Raw genomic sequence first — 19107 nt, forward strand, 5'->3', positions numbered from 1 at the left:
GAACTGTTATAAAATCTCGTCAAAAAAAAAAAAAAAAAGAAAAAGAAAATACAAAAATTAGCCAGGCATTGTAGTGGGCACCTATAATCCCAGCTATTCAGGAGGGGAATCCCTTGAACCTGGGAGGCAGATGTTGCAGTGAGCTGAGATCATGCCACAACACTCTAACCTGGGCGACAGAGTGAGACTCTGTCTCAAAAACAAAAAATAAAATAAAAAATAAAAATAAAAAAATAAATACAGTATCTGCAGATGTGAAACCCAGATACGGAGGGCTGACTTTTCATATGCTCCCTGAGGTACTTGAGTACACATGGATTTTGGTATTCATAGGGAGTCCTGGAACTAATTCCTTCTCAAATACTGAGTGATGACTGTATCCTTTTTGTTCTGGTCTTCTGGATATTTTTTTCCTACCCAAATCTTTCAAACCTCTCTGAAATAATATTTTAATTAGTCTATTGAAAAGAATGATAACATAGGTGCAAGTATATAATAATAATATTTTTCTTTCTCTTGCAGCTACGTATGGCAGTACTGACAGTAAGTACACACTCATTTAAAGACCAAGCCTCTGTCTCTATTTCATTGTCTTTTGGCCAGTGAAACATTAAAACAGTACTCTCCCCCTTCCTCCCTGACTTTTTCTTTTTATCTGTCTTGGAATTAAAAACAGGATCTATCAGAAGTTTTAATAAAATATTATGAATTGTATATTTCTTTGATATAACACCTGGGAAGATATATAGGCTGTACTATCTGCTTCATTTATTGGTTCTCAGGATTTTATTTTTTTAGTTACTTTACAGACTCCAAATTTTTTGTTTTTGAACTTTGGTAGACTCTTGAAATTTTGTATACCTCTGAGTTTAACATGGTATACATAGTTAAGAATAGAAAATGAGAAAATACCATTGAGAGTCTTAGGTCTATGATTTATTGAACAAATTTTAAACCATAATGGATTATTTAGAATTTATTTGTAGCTCAGTCATGGTAATTATGAATGCTTCATTATTAATTTCCTTTTATTCAATGTTCACAGAATATTCTAAAGACTCTACGTTCACAAAATAAGCATATCCTATCTCTAGCTTAAAATATATGTCTGTACTCAACTAATAGAGCACAATTGAACTCTATATAAAAAATGTATTTCATGAGGAGTAATCTAGTAAATTCCAGAAATTGAATGCTGTTTATTTTCCCTTATACAGCTTTACACAAATCCCATGGGATCTGAGGTAAGAAGACACACAAACATATAGGTGGGTAGTATATGTATATAATATTTTAAGATGTTTTTCTGAGTTGAGGCTATATATTATGTTGCTAGACTACCATATGAGCAGAGGAACTCATAGTGGGCTCTTTCAGTATATTTTACTCTAAACTTGACCAATCTCTTATTATGAGATTTTTCAAAAGCTATCTAAGGGTATTGGGGAAAAAAGGCATTGAGAAGAACTGAACCTATTCCCTAACCTGTTGGCATTAAGAGTCTCTTAATGTATAAATGTATAAAACCACATTTTTTTCTTAAAAATTTTTAAAATTTAATTTTTATGGACTATTTTTCTAAGTCATGTAAAACCACATTTTATTATTTATTTAAACTGATTATGAATCCTTTCTGTTTATGGCCTTTTGGGAAACTAAATGAGATATGGCATAACTCTAATTTTCTTTTATGCCAATTAAATTCTCCCCCTTTTCATGTTTTCACAGATTTTCAGAGTTTTACCTCTTTACTTCTCTCTTTAGATTTCTTCCCTCTGTTTAGGGTATCCGACTCATCTTCAAGACCAACTATGTTCAAATCTTATATGTAAGCCTCTTTGGCTATTTGGTTTATACTAACTTCTTTCTTTAAATTCTTTTTCCAGCAGAACCCCACAATTTAACACTCTCAATTGATTCATATTGATTACTTAATCTCCTCAACCAGATTGTGAATTCTTCTTCTTCTTTTTCTTCTTCTTCTTCTTTTTTTTTTTTTAGAGTCTCACTCTGTCACACAGGCTGGAGAGCAGTGGTGCAATCTCGGTTCACTGTGACCTCTGCCTCCCAGGTTCTAGCAATTCTCCTGCCTCAGCCTCTTGAGTAGCTGGGACTACTGGCATGCATCACTATGCCCGGCTAATTTTTATATTTTTTGTAATTTTAATTTTTATATTTTTAGTAGAGATGGGGTTTCACCATGTTGGCCAGGCTGGTCTCGAACTCCTGACCTCAAGTGATCTGCCTTCCTCAGCCTCCCAAAGTGCTGGGATTACAGGCATGAGCCATCATGCCCAGCCCAGATTGTGAATTCTTGAGGACAGGTGTCTTGTCTCATAGTCTTGGACACATAATAGTTACTTGTACCACTTAGAATGTGGCTATGGCACAGAAATGGAGGGAGAAAACTTGTGTTCTCTTCTCATTTTACTCTCTTTGTCTTTCTCCTAGCTTTTTTTCCTTTTTCTTTACTTATCAATTTTCGTTCTCTAAGGCTACATATTTGGCCTAACTGGTGCTATTCTAGACTAAATTATGCATTTTTAGCTCTTAATACTCTTTCTTTGCAAGATGACATGTAGCTGTTTAAGCAAGGGGTAAGAAAACTGTTACATACAGTAGGTAGAAATTCCTCAATGCCCAAACTAGTTCTATCTTTTATTTCTTTGTCTCTTGTTTCATTTCAAAATGCTTCCCCACCACACTGTAAGTTTGAAGGGAAGTTTCCCAAAATAAAACCTTCTGATAGTTACTAAATTGGTCATTTTCTTAGTGTAGTATTTATCATGTTTTCTTATGCATGAAAACTTCCTAGTTTGAAACCAGTGTTTTTTTGGGGGGGTAGTGAAATGCTAAGCAAATTGAGTTTAATTACAAAAAAAGTATTACAGAGTGGGAAGAAATGCGAGCATATATAATAATGAAATTAGGAAACAAAAGCTTGTTATGTGGTAAGTTTTGAGCTATCATTTATGACCCAGGAAAAAAATATTTTGAATGTTTACAGAGTGTTCCCCTTATGGGTAGGTAGTGATTCCTAACCTGTGTGTTCATGGTATACTTTTTATTACTAAAAAATTCAGTAGCATATTGGATGATACTAAAACACTCAAAAGAGCCCAAACAAATCAGTAATAATTACAATGTAACTACTACTGTGATATAGCAATGTTCATAGGGCACAAAGAGCATCCACAAGTTACATTATTTTATGATTGCTATTTAGCATCAAGTCACTGATAAAACTACTTACCTCCCTGATCTCATTCTCTTATGTACTCACAAAACAACATTCTAACATAAACATCTTCTTTGGCATTTATCTCGTATTGTGCCATGTTTCTTCAGTTGTATGCCTGGAATTATATTCTTTCCTAAACAACATTGCAATGTTTATATATGCCTGAAGCAAAAATACACTGGACAGGTGGATACAATTGAGAACCTCTGGCTTAAATCAAAAAAGTGTGTGTCCCTAGTTCAGAAGACTGAGTTTTCAGCATTCCACGAAGTTACGGTACTTCTGTGCTTGAAGTTTTGTTCTGGTTGCTCTATCTCATGAGGAAGATGACCAACAAAAGTAAGCATCTAAGTAAACTAAGTACTAAAATAGAGAAGAGTGATAACGTAGCTTTTCTATAGGCACACACTACAAAATGAGTAGCAAGTATGAGTAAATCATGTAAGACAAAATGTAAATAAGAAAGATTTATGCAGCTTAATGCATGTAAGACCATATGGAATTATTATATATGAATATTGTGAAGGCATAAATCTTATGGTTTCACTATCTATTCCTTTGTGCCTCTTTAGCATTAGAGGTGATCAACACTCTTTATTTTTCATTTTTTTAAGAGACAGGCTCTCCCTCCGTCACCCAGGCTGGAGTGCAGTGGTGTGATCTTGGCTCATGGCAGCCTTGACCTTCTAGGCCCAAGCGATGCTCCTACCTCAGCTTCCCAAGTAGCTGGGACTGCAGTTGTTCACCACGATGACCAGTTATTTTTTAAAATTTTTGGAAATATGGGGTTATGTTTCCCCAGCTGGTCTCAAAGGATTCCCTTTCCTCAGCCTCCCAAAATGCTGGGATTACAGGTGTGAGCCACTGCACTTGGCCAACACTCACTTTTAATAGACTGCTTCATGAGCTTAACTGTAAGTGGCCCCTGTTTCTAGCCACAATATACTTTATTTTGGACAATTTCTTTATAGAATGAAATCCTAAGTAAGCATGAACTCTACTCTGGCCAAATATTTATTCATTCAGCAAATATTAATTGGGTTCCTTTTATGTGCCTAGCACTGTTCAAGGTATAAAAACACAGGAGTGAATGGGATAGGCAAGATTCCTGCTCTCTAGAAGCCTACATTCTTATGAGGTGTAGGATAAATAATAAATAAATAAATAAAAATTAGTACAAACAATTTCAGATAGCCATAGTGCTATGAAGAAAATCTTTTAAAAAGGTAATGTACTAGAGAGTGCTGAAGTGGAGAATGAAGAAGGAGGGATTGGATGGCTGTGTTAGATTGGGCAATTCCTAGGAGGCATCCCTGAGAGGCTACTGTTTGAGCTGAGATGAATAACCAGAAGGAGTCAGCCCATGCAACCCTGTGAGGGGCAATGACATGTGACAGGCCAAATAACACCATAGTTAACATCACAGGTACTGGAGTCAAATCGCGGTTCTACCACTTACTAGCTTCATCAATAATAAGAATAATATCTACTTCAGAGTATTGGCTACACAAGAATGAACTGATGTAAAATGTTTAGGGCAGTGCCTGAATATTATTATTATCATTAACTGGAGACCGCATGTTCCAGAGTATAGCTGTGCAAAAGCCCTAAGGCAGGAAGGAATCTTGGGAGTTTGAGCATAGAAAATGTACTATGAGCCTAGAGCTTAGCTGAGTGCAAGGGAAAGTGACCAGAGGTAAGGTCAGAGAGGGAGACAAGGGACAGATGAGTAGGGCCTTGCAAATCAACATAACTTTTGGATTTTATTTTAAGGGTGGTGAGAAGCTAAAGGGATTTTAAGCAAAGGAGTGACATGGTCTGATTTGTATTTTCAAAAACTCCTTTTGGCTACAGAACAGACAATGCGTATCAGATGGACTTGCGATTTGCTTTAGATTTAGAGATAGACCTGAAAAGTCTTGCTAATGGGTTGCAATGTGGAGGCAGAAGGAAAGGCTGCATATGCTGCTGCTTTGGCTTATGTGACTATATTTAGTATGATTCATAGAAACCACTGATGAGCAGTTCAATGGTTCATCTTTATTAGGCAACACATTAGTCTGCAAAGTGTTATATGAGGTGTTAAGAATAGTGCCTGCTGTAAATATGCCTTCCTAGATAAGCCAGAGTCAGACTGAAGTTAATTAAGGATTGGCATCTTCTGTAAAACAATTATAAATATAACTTTTACTAGTTGCTTCAGGGATCAAATAATAAAGTGTAAATAAAATTATCAACTACTAAAACAACCTACTCTTGTTACAATTTAAAAAAACAAAAGATCACTCAGAGCATTAAAAGGCTAGAGTTGATTGAGAAACATGGGCAGGCAGGAAGAATGGGCATTGTTTGCTTGGCAGAGCAATGACATCCAGCGTTGGCTAAGAGAGGACTCTGTTCATCTCGCCTATCTGGAGTGAACCTGTTGCTATAGGCTCCTCTAATCTCATCTGTCTCTCCTATTGTATTTACAAAGCAGTTTTCTGAACTTGATCTCTCAAGTAGACTGTCTTATTAGGAAAATACTTTTATCTTTTAAAATTAACTCCATTACAAATCAATCTCCTCAGAGTTTAAGCATCATGAGCCAATTTTCCCAAGACCTGATAACCTGTAATTAAGTTTCATGTTAAGGTTTAAGATGAGCAAAGCTGGGAGGCTTAAAGTAACAGAAACACTGAAACTTTTTCTGATCAGTCTGACATCCTCATTCTCACATTGTCAAGGATCAAATACTGAACCAGATGAATAAAGGACATTTTTTGTGTTTTGTTTTAAGCTTATACCCTTTACTTGTCATTAGTACTTCTCCAGCTCTGTAGACATACTGTATGACATATCTGGACCAAACATTTGCTTCAACTACTGGATGTTTATTTTATTTTATTTTATTTATTTTTAAATTTTATTTATTTATTTATTTTTATATTTCAGTTTATTTTATTCTTTCTATTCTATTCTATTCTATTCTATTCATTTTTTGAGATGGAGTCTTGCTCTGTCACCCAGGCTGAAGTGCAGAGGAACAATCTTGGCTCACTGCAACCTCCGCTTCCTGGGTTCAAGCGATTCTCCTGCCTCAACCTCCTGAGTAGCTGGGATTACAGGTGTGCACCACCACACTCGACTAATTTTTGTATTTTTGGTAGAGACAGGGTTTCCCCACATTGGCCAGGCTGGTCTTGAACTCCTGACCTCAAGTGATCTGCCTGCCTTGGTCTCCCAAAATGCTGGGATTATAGGCATGAGCCACCATGCCCGGCCAGACATTCATTTTATTTTAAATGGAATCTATCTCTTATGAGGAAATTTGTCGCTCTTTATTTCTAGTTTTCTTAACAGTGAGGAGAGCAGATAGTAGTAGTATCTAGTTTTTAGTGCAGGACTGAAAAAACAAGACTTGATGTCAGAGATCAGGGCTTCTTTTCTAATTTTTTCTAGTTTTCCTGTTGCCGTTGTAGTCTTCCCTGAATTACTGCAGTAGCCTCTTAATTGCTCTCGTGGTTTTTATTTCTTCCCCTCTGCACTTTTAAAGAAGCCAAGATGATGTTTTAAAAACTGCAAATAACTCACCTGCTTAAAACTCTTCTGTAGACTTCTGGCTTAGAATGAAATCCAAACCCCTTACCATAGCCAACAAGGCCCCATAGTCTCCTTTATAACCTCATTTCCTGGGTTCTCCCCCTCGCTCACTGGTTTCCAGCCCCTGGGCCTCCTCTCTGACCCTAGAAGAGGCGTCTCTTCCCACTTCAGAGCCTTTGCATTGCTGTTTCCTCTGCCTGAGGCACCCCACCCCCAAGATCTGCACATAACTGACCCTTGAGGCTCAACTCAAACCTCACCTCTTCAGCAAGGGCTTCCTTGGCCCTTCCAAACCAAAGCAGCACTTGTTCCCTTCATGAACCTCTATCACAGCATCTGCTTCTTGTTCATAGCACTTACACTATTGGAGTTAGCTTATTTCATTTGTTTACTTTTTTACTATTTCCTCTACTGGGTTGTATGTATATTCCAGAAAAACAGGGACCTTTTCTGTCTTGTTCACCACTGTGACTCCAGTGCCTGGCATAAAGTAGACATTCAATACAACATTTGTTACATGAATGAATGGTTTCTCAGCTGGTTCCACTGTCATTTACCTAGTTGGGTTAGATATTTGACTCTGTGATTTTGTTTTTCCAGCTTTAAAATGGTAATAATAGTATTTTTCATCTAATTTATTTTTAGCACGGAGGAGAAAAACTAGGTTGTCTTTATATTTGGAAATGTTACTCTTGAATAATGTGATACTGGAAACAAACAGCTATATAGGAAGTATAGTAGGTACATAGTGAAAATGTTCCTTGCTTATGATCAGGTAAGATTCTGGATTTCTTTTCTAAATTCTTTTTTTTCTTCATTTCCTTTGGTTTTTGTAGAAAGTGACTGAGATGTACCAGTTCAAATTCAAATACACGAAAGAAGGAGCCACTATGGATTTTGACAGGTAGAATCTAACTGCTTAATGAACATGAGAAATAAATAGGATTGAGGTAAATGTAAGCTTCTTGAGGCCAGACAAAGGCCTTATACTTCTTTTTAAATTTCCCCACAAACCCTACAGAAAACCACTATTATAAAAAGGAGCTGCAACAATTGTTTACATTCCTGAAATCCATGGATTAAGCTGGTAGGAATAGAGAAAATGGCAGGCAGCACAATGGTAGAAATTATATTAATAAGGTTGCCTACATGATGTTGATTGAATAACTCCATAAGGCTCTGTCTAGCCATTAATTCAAAGTTTCTCAACTGCTATGCCTAGATAACGATCCTTTCCACACTCGATATAGCTAGACTGTGCCTAGGGTAGATAATACCCCTGGACTATTTGCCTGTATGTACAAATATTCTCATTTGCTTCCCCTAGTGTGTCATATAAATATCATTTTTATGTGTCCTTGTATGAAAAGATTAGAACACACTGCAGTTTCCTAATAAGTCAAAAATTCCAAGTTTTAGGTATCCTAATGGGTTAAATAGCAAACACAAGGACATTGAAGAGCAACATTAATTTTTCTCCCAGTAGCTTTTGGATTCAGACTTTCCAGGAGGGATGGAGAGCTAAGAATTGCTGATAAGATGGCACAGTAGTGGAAGGTACAGATGATGGTGAAAAACTCTGGATAGTAGAGGAATCCAAGTAAGGGGGATGGATGCCCGTGAAAGGAATGACTGATGAGAAACATGACCTAATTTTCAATTTTCCCTACTATTAGCCTCTGGCTCATCATTTACCATGAACTTGAGGACTTTTCTCCAAGACTCACTCCCTTAATTATCCTTCCATTTGTAAAACCTACAGACAGCACTAGAATGTGAAGAGAATATCAGTTCCAAAAATGAAAATTAAAATATTACCTTTTGTTAGCTAACATTTGTATAATACCTTACAGCTTATACAGCAGCACTTTTCATACACATTTTTCTCACATAAAAAGTCACCTTTCCTCTCCAAAACTCAAAAATATACACTGATGGCCAGATTAAACTCTTGTTCTGAAGGCACACATGCCAAGAGGTAAGCAGTAAAACAAAAATGGTCAAATCTTTCACATGCTAAGGAGGAGAGAAGATGATGCATATTATTAATTTCCTAGAGAAGAAATATAGGCATTTGTTCAAATGGGAGTCCTGAATATGATTTTACTGATGTATCCTGGAGGCTCCCATGAGCTTTGTGCCTATAGCCCTTCATTTTGGTTACCTACATTTGAATTGGTTAAATCTTGGTTGGCAAAATTTTAAGTTGTTCAAAATTGGAAAAGGAGCTAATGTATTCACTTAATAAATGTTTGCTTCATGAATTCACACTGACTCCAAAGATCAGTTAGGGGAAAATCCAACAGTTCAATTACTTAGGGTTATTTTTCATATTAAGAGCTAACCATGTGCACAGCATTGTGTAAATATATTGTAGTCATGGTCCTTTCTGGAAACTACTCAAATGTGAGACTTAATTGTGGAAGGAAACTTTGGAGATAAATAAAGTTTAGAATTGGAAGGTAATTTAGTCCAAATTGTTCATTCATTCATTAATTCAACAAATGTTGATTGAATAGCTGGGCACCAAACTCTGTACTGTAGAGATGAAAGATATAGCCACTCACAGTCTAGAGAAGGACAGTTATCCTGAGGATAAGATGAGGATATTATCAGAGAAGACTTCCTTGAAGAGTCTGCATGTGAGCTAGGTATTAGAGGATAAATTTAAGACAGTCAGGAAGAGAAGTGGAAAAATGAACAGTACAAGCAAAGTGAACAGCATATGCAAATACTGTGAGTGAGAGGAAACTGGGCAATAGCTGCAGATGAGGATGGAGGTGAGGATGTGGCGGACTGTGAAAGGAATTGTATACACACTGTCTTTGAATTTGATTGAAAGGTGATAGATATAATAGAAGAATTCTAAGTAAGAAGGTGACATGAACAGATTTTCCTATTAGTAATATTATTTCAGCAGTGATATGGAGAATATTTTGTAGTGTGGACAAGAAGAAAAGCAGGAAAAATAGCCACTGTAGTAATCAATGCAAGAGTGAGGAAGGGCTACTTTTGTGAGATAATCAGATGGTAGAAAGGCCCAGAGCTGGTGATTGATTTTATTTGTCTTTACGCTTATCTCACAAATGAGCTAACTGACCTAGAGTGTGTCTAAATGACTTAACCAAGGTCATTCAGCTAGTTATCAGCAGAGCTGATATTAGATGTCAGGTCACCTAATTCCAAATTTGTTGTTCTTACTATTGTGGTATATGATTTTTTGCAAATCAAATTTTTAAAAAGATGATATTTTAAATGCTTTTAGGGAATTTCCTACTTAAGAAAGTCTTTGTATGTACATTGCAAAAAGTACCACCACTGCCCTAATTTACATTCTAAAAAAAGTCTCAAAATGTCTTAATGTTTAATTTATATTTATTTAATCACATAGTCAAAAGTTTTGTTCCTTTTGGGATAGATTGCCAATATTGTATATGATCGAAAAGTATGCTTTTTTTCTATGTAGTCACAGTAGCAGTACAAGCTTTGAAAGTGGAACAAACAATGAAGATATTAAGAAAGCCAGTGTTCTACTGATCCGTAAATTGTATATACTGATGCAGGACCTTGAGCCACTTCCTAATAATGTTGTGCTTACTATGAAACTCCACTACTATAATGCAGGTAGGTAGAGAACTTTAGACAAATTCCTTCTTAAGTGCTGAGCTAATGTTTTATATAAGTAGAAAGATTTTGCAAGCATCTGAAAGAGAAGTCTGTTGCTACTCATGAAAGATTAATCTGACTTGTTCTATTCAAACTCAGTTTTCATGGCTTTTTGCCCTTTTCATTTCGCAGTGACCCCACATGATTACCAACCCCTCGGTTTTAAAGAAGACGTAAATTCACACTTCCTGCTGTTTGACAAGGAGCTTATCAATGTGCAAGTGGGATTCGTCTCCACTGGCTTTCATAGCATGAAAGTAAAAGTCATGACAGAGGCTACCAAAGTGACTGATTTGGAGAACAATCTGTTTCGGGAGAACAGCACTACTGAGCTGGCCCATCAGGGTCTAGACTGTGATGAGGAAGAAGAATGCAATGACCATGTAAGGCAAAGCTTTAGTGATTTTCTATTGCATCAGTTAAACATAACTGATATTTTTCAGTTTCTACCCTGGGTAGAATACAGTGTGCCAGCTATAAAAACTGAAACAAAACCAGTCTCTGACATCAAAGAGTTTTTAATCTAAAAAAGTTTAATCTTCTAAAAGGAAATATACTTTATTAGATGAAATTGTCCATAACTAGGAGGAAAAAGATTTTATAATATATTTATTTTATTAAAGATATCATAAATTTAGAAAATTTGAGGTTTTCTTTCCTTGATTTATAAATAACATATTTTTAGGATTGAAAAATATTCTAGGTATTTATTCATAATCATTGGAAGTATAAATCAGTTCTTGATACTGGGATAATTGGAAGGTAGGAGTTGGGGAAGATAAATTTTATGGATAAACCCAAGTCAGAGTGAAAACAAGTAATAGTCAATTTCTGATTAAGTGGAGGAAGACAAGCTTTGGGGCTAACTCACTGGGGAAAGTCAGGTGGGGTTGGAGCCAGGGGAGCCAAACAGTCAGTTCTCTGAGCCCTTTATCCTCCCATTTCCACCAATAGAGACTTGGAGTTAGATTCTTGCTAGGGTCCCATTATGCTCTAGGTAACTCCACACCCTTAACTGGCTGTTGTCTGGATAATAATGTTAACTGCATAACAACATTGTATTAAAAGGGTTCTGAGTTAGACAAAAAATTTTCAGTAGGAAGGGATGCTATAAGATCTTTTCAGGAGGTATTTTAAGATTGGAATGATAACTCGTTTGCTTAACATAATTTGAGTCTTACTTAAAGATAGATTACAGTACTAGGTAACTTCTGAAGGTTCCTTCTAGTTCTTTAACTCTGTATTATGTTGAATACATTGAAAAGAGGTTCTAGTTTTAATTTAATTAATGTAAATAATACAACCAAACAAGCAACAGATTGTTTTTACCATTTTTAGTGCTTTCTCAATGTTAGACATAAAAATGACTTTGGATTTTGGTGCAAATTTCCTCTTCCAATTTCACTCAAGGAAGACATAGCTAACATAGAAAGGGTTAAAAAAATGAAGGTTAAGAAAATAATGTTTCACTTAGTTTTTTTTTGTTGTTGTTGTTTTTGAGACAGGGTCTCACTCTGTTGCCCAGGCTGAAGTACAGTGGCACAACCATGGCTCACTGGTGCCTCAATTTATCAAGGAATCCTCCTACCTCAGCCTCTCAAGTAGCTGGGACTATAAGCACATGACACCACACCTGGCTAATTTTTTATTTTTTAATTTTTTGTAGAGACAAGGGTCTCACTATGTTACCAGGGCTGGTCTCAAACTCCTGGGCTCAAGCAATCCTACTTTGACCTCCCAAAGTGCTGGGATTACAGGTATGAGCCACCACACTCGGCCTCAGCTAAGTATTATAATTTAGGGAAAGAGTCTCACTCTGTTGTCCAGGCTTGAGTGCTGGAGTGCAGTAGTCGATCACAGCTCACTGCAGCCTTGACCTTCTGGTCCCAAGTGACCCTTTCACCTCAGCCTCCAGAGTAACTGAGACCATAGGTGTGTGCCCCCACACCCAGCTAATTTTTTAGTTTTTGTAGAGACAGGGCCTCCCTATGTTGTCCAGGCTGATCTTGAACTCCTGGGCTCCAGTGATCCTCCTGCCTTGGCCTCTCAAAGTGCTAGGATTATACCGCACCTGGTTAGATTTTTATCTTTTAATTAAGAATTAATTTCTTTTTTAATCAAATGAAAGCAGGACAGCCTAAGAATGCATAGTTCAACTGATAGATTAAATAAGGAATGTGATAATCCTTTTCAAGCATACATTTAGTTGAAACTATATGTATTATATGGACTTTGTGGTAAACTCAGTTGATTGAAGTTCCTCTCTCAGCCAACCAAACATATGAGAGAATTTAGTAAGTCTAGTGAAGTGTTTACTGTCACTCTCCCACTAAGGATTCCTTTTTGTTTTCCTTCACGGAATACATGGAACACACACTCACACACACACACATTCATACATGTGTATACATATGTAGAACCTTTATTTCTTTAAAAAATTTTATTTTGAGATATATCATACGTATAATAGAGTACATGAAAATAATATGTACAGTTTAAAGAATAATAATAACATCCATATGTCCTCCATTTAGGCTAAGATGTAGAACATTGCTACTCCCTTAGAAGTCACCACGTATCCCTTCCTCATTGCACGCCCCCTGAAGGTAACCACTCTCCTGACCTTCATGATAACTTTTCCCTTACTCTTCTTTATAGTTTTGCCATGGATGAGTACATCTACTTATTTTAAATTTTTATATCAAAGTAATCATACTCTGAATATTCTCCTATAATTTTCTTCTTTTACTTGAACCTCAAAGTGGCGATTTAGCCATTGTGGTGGTGTTCTTTCATTTTCACTGCTGTAGAGTATTCTACTCTTGATAGACATTCTTTTTAATTGTTATAAACATTAATGTACATACCTCTTGGTACACCTGTCAAAGAATGTCTCTTGGGAATATATGAAACAGTTCTAGGCTTGTGTATTTTCAACTTTATTAGATAATGCAAAACTGTTTTCCAAAGTGGTCGTACCAACCTACTTGCTACCCCCTGTGGAGGAGAGTGCCCTACATTCTTGCCAACACTTACTGTCAGAGTTTATGTTTCCTGCCAGTCTGCTAGATATGAAATGGTAATGCCTCATGATGTTAATTTGAATTTCCCTGATTATTTGTGTGTTTGTGCCTCTTTCCTTTGGCCATCCTATTTTGCTCATATTAAACAGCTGTTCATGTCTTTCATGCATTTGTCTATCAGGTGGTTTATCTTTTCCTCAATGGTTTAAAAAATATGTGCTTAGTAATAATTCCTTTTCACTCATTTATGTTGCAATATTTTTTTCATGTTTGTGGCTCATCTTTTCACTTTTTTTCTTTTCTTTTCTTTTCTTTTTTTTTTTGTTGAGACAGAGTTTCGCTCTCGTTGCCCAGGCCTAAGTGCAGTGGCACGATCTCAGCTCACAGTAACCTTCTGCCTCCTGAGTTCAAGCGATTCTCCTGCCTCAGCCTCCTGAGTAGCTGGGATTGCAGGCATGTGCCACCATGCCCAGCTAATTTTGTATTTTTTTTTTTTTTTTAGACGGAGTCTCGCTCTGTCGCCCGGGCTGGAGTGCAGTGGCCGGATCTCAGCTCACTGCAAGCTCCGCCTCCCGAGTAGCTGGGACTACAGGCGCCCGCCACCTCGCCCGGCTAGATTTTTGTATTTTTTAGTAGAGACGGGGTTTCACCGTGTTAGCCAGGATGGTCTCGATCTCCTGACCTCGTGATCCGCCCGTCTCGGCCTCCCAAAGTGCTGGGATTACAGGCTTGAGCCACCGCGCCCGGCCAATTTTGTATTTTTAATAGAGGCAGGGTTTCTCCATGTTGGTCAGGCTGGTCTCGAGCTCCTGACCTCAGATGATCCACCCGCCTAGGCCTTCCAAAGTGCTGGGATTACAGGTATGAGCCACTGTGCCCGGCTCATCTTTTTACTTTCTTTAAGAGGTCTTTTGAGAAATATAAGTTTTTAACTTTAATATAGTCTATCCTTTAATATGTGCTTTTGGATATCCTTAAGAAATCCTCTACCTGAGGTCACTAATAATATTCTCATATTTTATTCTAAAAGTTTTAACATTTTTCTTTTTACATTTAGGTTTATAATCCACTTAAAGTTTATTTTTATTTATGGAGTGAAATAGACCAGATCCTCGTAACATTTTTAAATTCAAGAATAATAAACATACAGTAAAACATATGTATCAGTGATACAGCTCAATAAATATTCACAAACTGAACACTAGAGCTGGGATGAGGGTGACGCAAGCAAGGTGCCTGGGGAGCATATTTTAAGGAAGATCTCAGGTGCCAAGAGTAAGGACCTCCTGAAATTTTGCCCCCTGGACACCTTGCTTGCTTTGTCTTTGTTGCAGCCCTACTGAATAAATATGTGAAATCAGCTCTCAGATCAATAAATAGAATTCTTCCAGACCCCGAGAAACCCTCAGTCTTACTTTACAGTCGCTATTCTACTCAACAAGAATATTGCTATCCTGACTTCTGTTTGCATAGATTAGTTTCTCCTCTTTATTTTATAGACGTGGAATTATAGAGTATGGACTTTTTTTTTTTTTGAGACGGAGTCTTGCACTGTTTCCCAGGCTGGAGTACAGTGGTGAGATTTCTGTTCTGCTCACTGCAAGTTCCGCCTCCCGGGTTCATGCCATTCCCCTGCCTCAGCAGCTGGGACTACAGGCACCTGCCACCACACCCAGCTAATTTTTTGTATTTTTGGTAGAGATGGGGTTTCACATGTTAGCCAGGATGGTCTTGATCTCCTGACCTCTTGATCAGCCTGCCTCGGCCTCCCAAAGTGCTGGGATTACAGACGAGAGCCACCGCACAGGGCCGAGTATGGACCATTTTTTCAGTTAACATTATGTTGTGAGATTTACCCATATTTTTACATGTTGTTGTAGACCATCCTGACAATTTATTCATTCTGTTGTTAATGGCAATTTATTCATTATAATGTTAATTTGGATAATTTCTAATTTTTGTCTATGATGGATAGAAATGCTTGGAATATTCTGGAACATGTTTTTTTAGGGAAATAACTACACATTTCTGGTAGGAATAGAATTACTAGGAGTAGAATTGCTGGGTCAAAGGGTATGTGTATATTTAGTTTTAACAGATAGTGCAAAATAGTTTCCAAAGTATTTGTGCCAATTTACACTCCCACCAGTAATGTATGAGAGTTGTGGTTGCTTTACATCCTCACTAACCCTTGACATTTTCCATTGTTAAGATTTTATCCATTCTGGTGGGTGTCCAGTGGTATGTCATTTTGGTTTTAATTTGCATTTCCCTGATGACTAATGAAGAGGAGCACCTTTTTATATGTTTATTGGCCATGTTGAATATTTTCTTTCGTGAAGTATCTGTTCAAATTGTTTGCCCCTCCCTTGCCTTTTTTTCTCTTGGATTGTCTTTCATTCTTACTGATTTGTAGGAGCTCTGCATATATATTCTGCATATATTTGTTGGATACATGTATTGTGAATATCTTCTTCAACCTTGTGAGTTATTTTCTTAATGAGGTGTTTTATGAACAGAAGTTCTTAATTTTAATGTATTCTGATTTATCAATCTTTTCAGCTATATTCAGAAGTTTTCGGTACTGTTTGAGACATTTTTACCTACTTCAAAATTTACAGAGATGTACTCTATGTTTTTCTCTAAAAAAGGGAAATAACTACAGAAACAGAAGAGAAATTTTTAGAGTTATAAAAACATCCATGAATAACTTCATACCAAAAAATATGAATACCTGCCCTTTCTTTCCTCTACCTTCAGGTATTCATATATTTTGGTATAAAATTATTAGTGGAGGTCTCATAATTTTTAAAATATCTTCTATTTCTGTAGTTATTTCCCTTTTTTCATATCTAGTGCTGTTTATTTGTGTCTCATTTATTTTCCTTTATTATGTTTACCAAAAATTAGTATTTTTTATTAGTCTTTTCAAAAAGCCATCTTTTGGATGTGCTGATCACTTCTATTGCTTTGCTTGTTTTCCATTTCATTCACAAGTGATCCTCCCACCTCAGCCTCACAAGTAGCTATGACTATAAATGCGTGCCACCACACCTGGCTAATTTTTTTTTTTGATACAGAGTCTTGCTCTGTCACCCAGGCTGGAGTGCAATGGCCCGATCTCGGCTCACTGCAACCTCCACTTCCCTGGTTCAAGTTATTATCCTGCCTCAGCCTCCTGAGTAGCTGGGATTATAGACATGTGCCATCACACCCAGCTAATTTTTATATTTTTAGTAGAGTTGGGGTTTCACAATGTTGGTCAGCTGGTCTCGAACTCCTGACTTCATGATCTGCCCACCTCGGCCTCCCAAAGTGCTGGGATTACAGGCGTGAGCCACCATGCCCAGCCTCATTTTTGTATTTGTTTTAGAGATAGGATTTCATCATGTTGCCCAGGCTGGTCTCAAATTCCTGAGCTCAAGCCATCTGCTGGTCTTAGTCTCCTGAAGTGCTGGGATTATAGGCGTGGGCCATCATGCCCAGCTCATCTTTGTCTTTTTCTATTTCTCTGGTTTGGTTTGTCTTTCTGATGCCAAATTGTACTTCCATAAATGTATAGACATGAATATCCTACAGGTACCTTAGATTCAACATCTTCAAATGGAATTTTAACTTCTGAACAAACACACACTTCCTCATCCTGGGTTCCTTATCTTGGTATTGCACCATCACTTTTCTAAGCAACCCAACCAGGAACATGTTCAACTCTTATTTTCTCCTCACTTCCTACATTCTTTTGGTATACCATTTCCATGTGTTTTGCCTTTGAAGTATTTCCCAAATCTAGCACTGTTACCACTGTGCTGATGCAGGATGTCATCATTGCTTTCTTGGTGATAGTTGAGTCTTCTAACTGGGTCTCCTTGATGTCATCATTGCCTCTCCAGTCTGTCTTCCAGGGTGCCAGAGAGTGAGGCACTCAAATATTTCAAATATTTTAAGTTGATTTATTTTGTGTAGTTGCAAAGGGCAGAATCAGAACCAGTAGATGAAAATTATGTTGATTTTGGCTCAATAGAAGGAAGAATTTTCTCTTTAAAAATTTTAAAGCAATATTATTATAACATTAAAGTAATTTAAAAAGCAATGGAAATCTTCCACTGTCCCACCATCCTATCAATACTGTTATTTTTATATGTCCCATCCTCTCCAGTATTTTTTCATTGATTTATATATTTGTATGTGGTTTTAATCATGGTGTCTGTGAATTTATTTTACTTTCATACTTATTATTGATTTTGTAAATATATTCCACCTTAATCTTTATGTTTTTAATTTTAATGACTTCTTGTTTTATTTAGGCACTCTACCATTTCCCTACTTGGAAACATTTAGGTTAATTCCTGATTTTGCTATTACAAAGTGTTGTAATAAATACCTTTGTATACATGAAAGCATTTAAAATTTTTTTCTTTTTTTCTTTTTTTTTTTTTTTGAGACGGAGTCTCGCTCTGTCGCCCAGGCTGGAGTGCAGTGCGCTATCTTGGCTCACTGCAAGTTCCGCCTCCCCGGTTCATGCCATTCCCCTGCCTCAGCAGCTGGGACTACAGGCACCTGCCACCACACCCAGCTAATTTTTTGTATTTTTGGTAGAGATGGGGTTTCACATGTTAGCCAGGATGGTCTTGATCTCCTGACCTCTTGATCAGCCTGCCTCGGCCTCCCAAAGTGCTGGGATTACAGACGAGAGCCACCGCACAGGGCCGAGTATGGACCATTTTTTCAGTTAACATTATGTTGTGAGATTTACCCATATTTTTACATGTTGTTGTAGACCATCCTGACAATTTATTCATTCTGTTGTTAATGGCAATTTATTCATTATAATGTTAATTTGGATAATTTCTAATTTTTGTCTATGATGGATAGAAATGCTTGGAATATTCTGGAACATGTTTTTTTAGGGAAATAACTACACATTTCTGGTAGGAATAGAATTACTAGGAGTAGAATTGCTGGGTCAAAGGGTATGTGTATATTTAGTTTTAACAGATAGTGCAAAATAGTTTCCAAAGTATTTGTGCCAATTTACACTCCCACCAGTAATGTATGAGAGTTGTGGTTGCTTTACATCCTCACTAACCCTTGACATTTTCCATTGTTAAGATTTTATCCATTCTGGTGGGTGTCCAGTGGTATGTCATTTTGGTTTTAATTTGCATTTCCCTGATGACTAATGAAGAGGAGCACCTTTTTATATGTTTATTGGCCATGTTGAATATTTTCTTTCGTGAAGTATCTGTTCAAATTGTTTGCCCCTCCCTTGCCTTTTTTTCTCTTGGATTGTCTTTCATTCTTACTGATTTGTAGGAGCTCTGCATATATATTCTGCATATATTTGTTGGATACATGTATTGTGAATATCTTCTTCAACCTTGTGAGTTATTTTCTTAATGAGGTGTTTTATGAACAGAAGTTCTTAATTTTAATGTATTCTGATTTATCAATCTTTTCAGCTATATTCAGAAGTTTTCGGTACTGTTTGAGACATTTTTACCTACTTCAAAATTTACAGAGATGTACTCTATGTTTTTCTCTAAAAAAGGGAAATAACTACAGAAACAGAAGAGAAATTTTTAGAGTTATAAAAAC

The 19107-nt window shown here is 36.8% G+C and overlaps 1 protein-coding gene across 3 annotated transcripts in view; it reads left to right on the plus strand.

Annotated features, from left to right (window-relative positions):
* Nucleotides 1-19107, plus strand: part of HORMAD2 (HORMA domain containing 2) — a 108683-nt gene that overhangs the window by 38512 nt on the left and 51064 nt on the right. For all 3 annotated transcript variants that reach the window (XM_011957684.1, XM_011957687.1, XM_011957685.1), the window contains 5 exons: nucleotides 523-543; nucleotides 1218-1244; nucleotides 7660-7727; nucleotides 10290-10447; nucleotides 10622-10872. In XM_011957684.1, coding sequence (XP_011813074.1) covers nucleotides 523-543; nucleotides 1218-1244; nucleotides 7660-7727; nucleotides 10290-10447; nucleotides 10622-10872 — 525 coding nt within the window. The remainder of the gene's footprint in view (nucleotides 1-522; nucleotides 544-1217; nucleotides 1245-7659; nucleotides 7728-10289; nucleotides 10448-10621; nucleotides 10873-19107) is intronic.

This window comes from Colobus angolensis, unplaced genomic scaffold (genome assembly GCF_000951035.1).
Source record: "Colobus angolensis palliatus isolate OR3802 unplaced genomic scaffold, Cang.pa_1.0 Scaffold448, whole genome shotgun sequence".
Taxonomy (NCBI): domain Eukaryota; kingdom Metazoa; phylum Chordata; class Mammalia; order Primates; family Cercopithecidae; genus Colobus; species Colobus angolensis.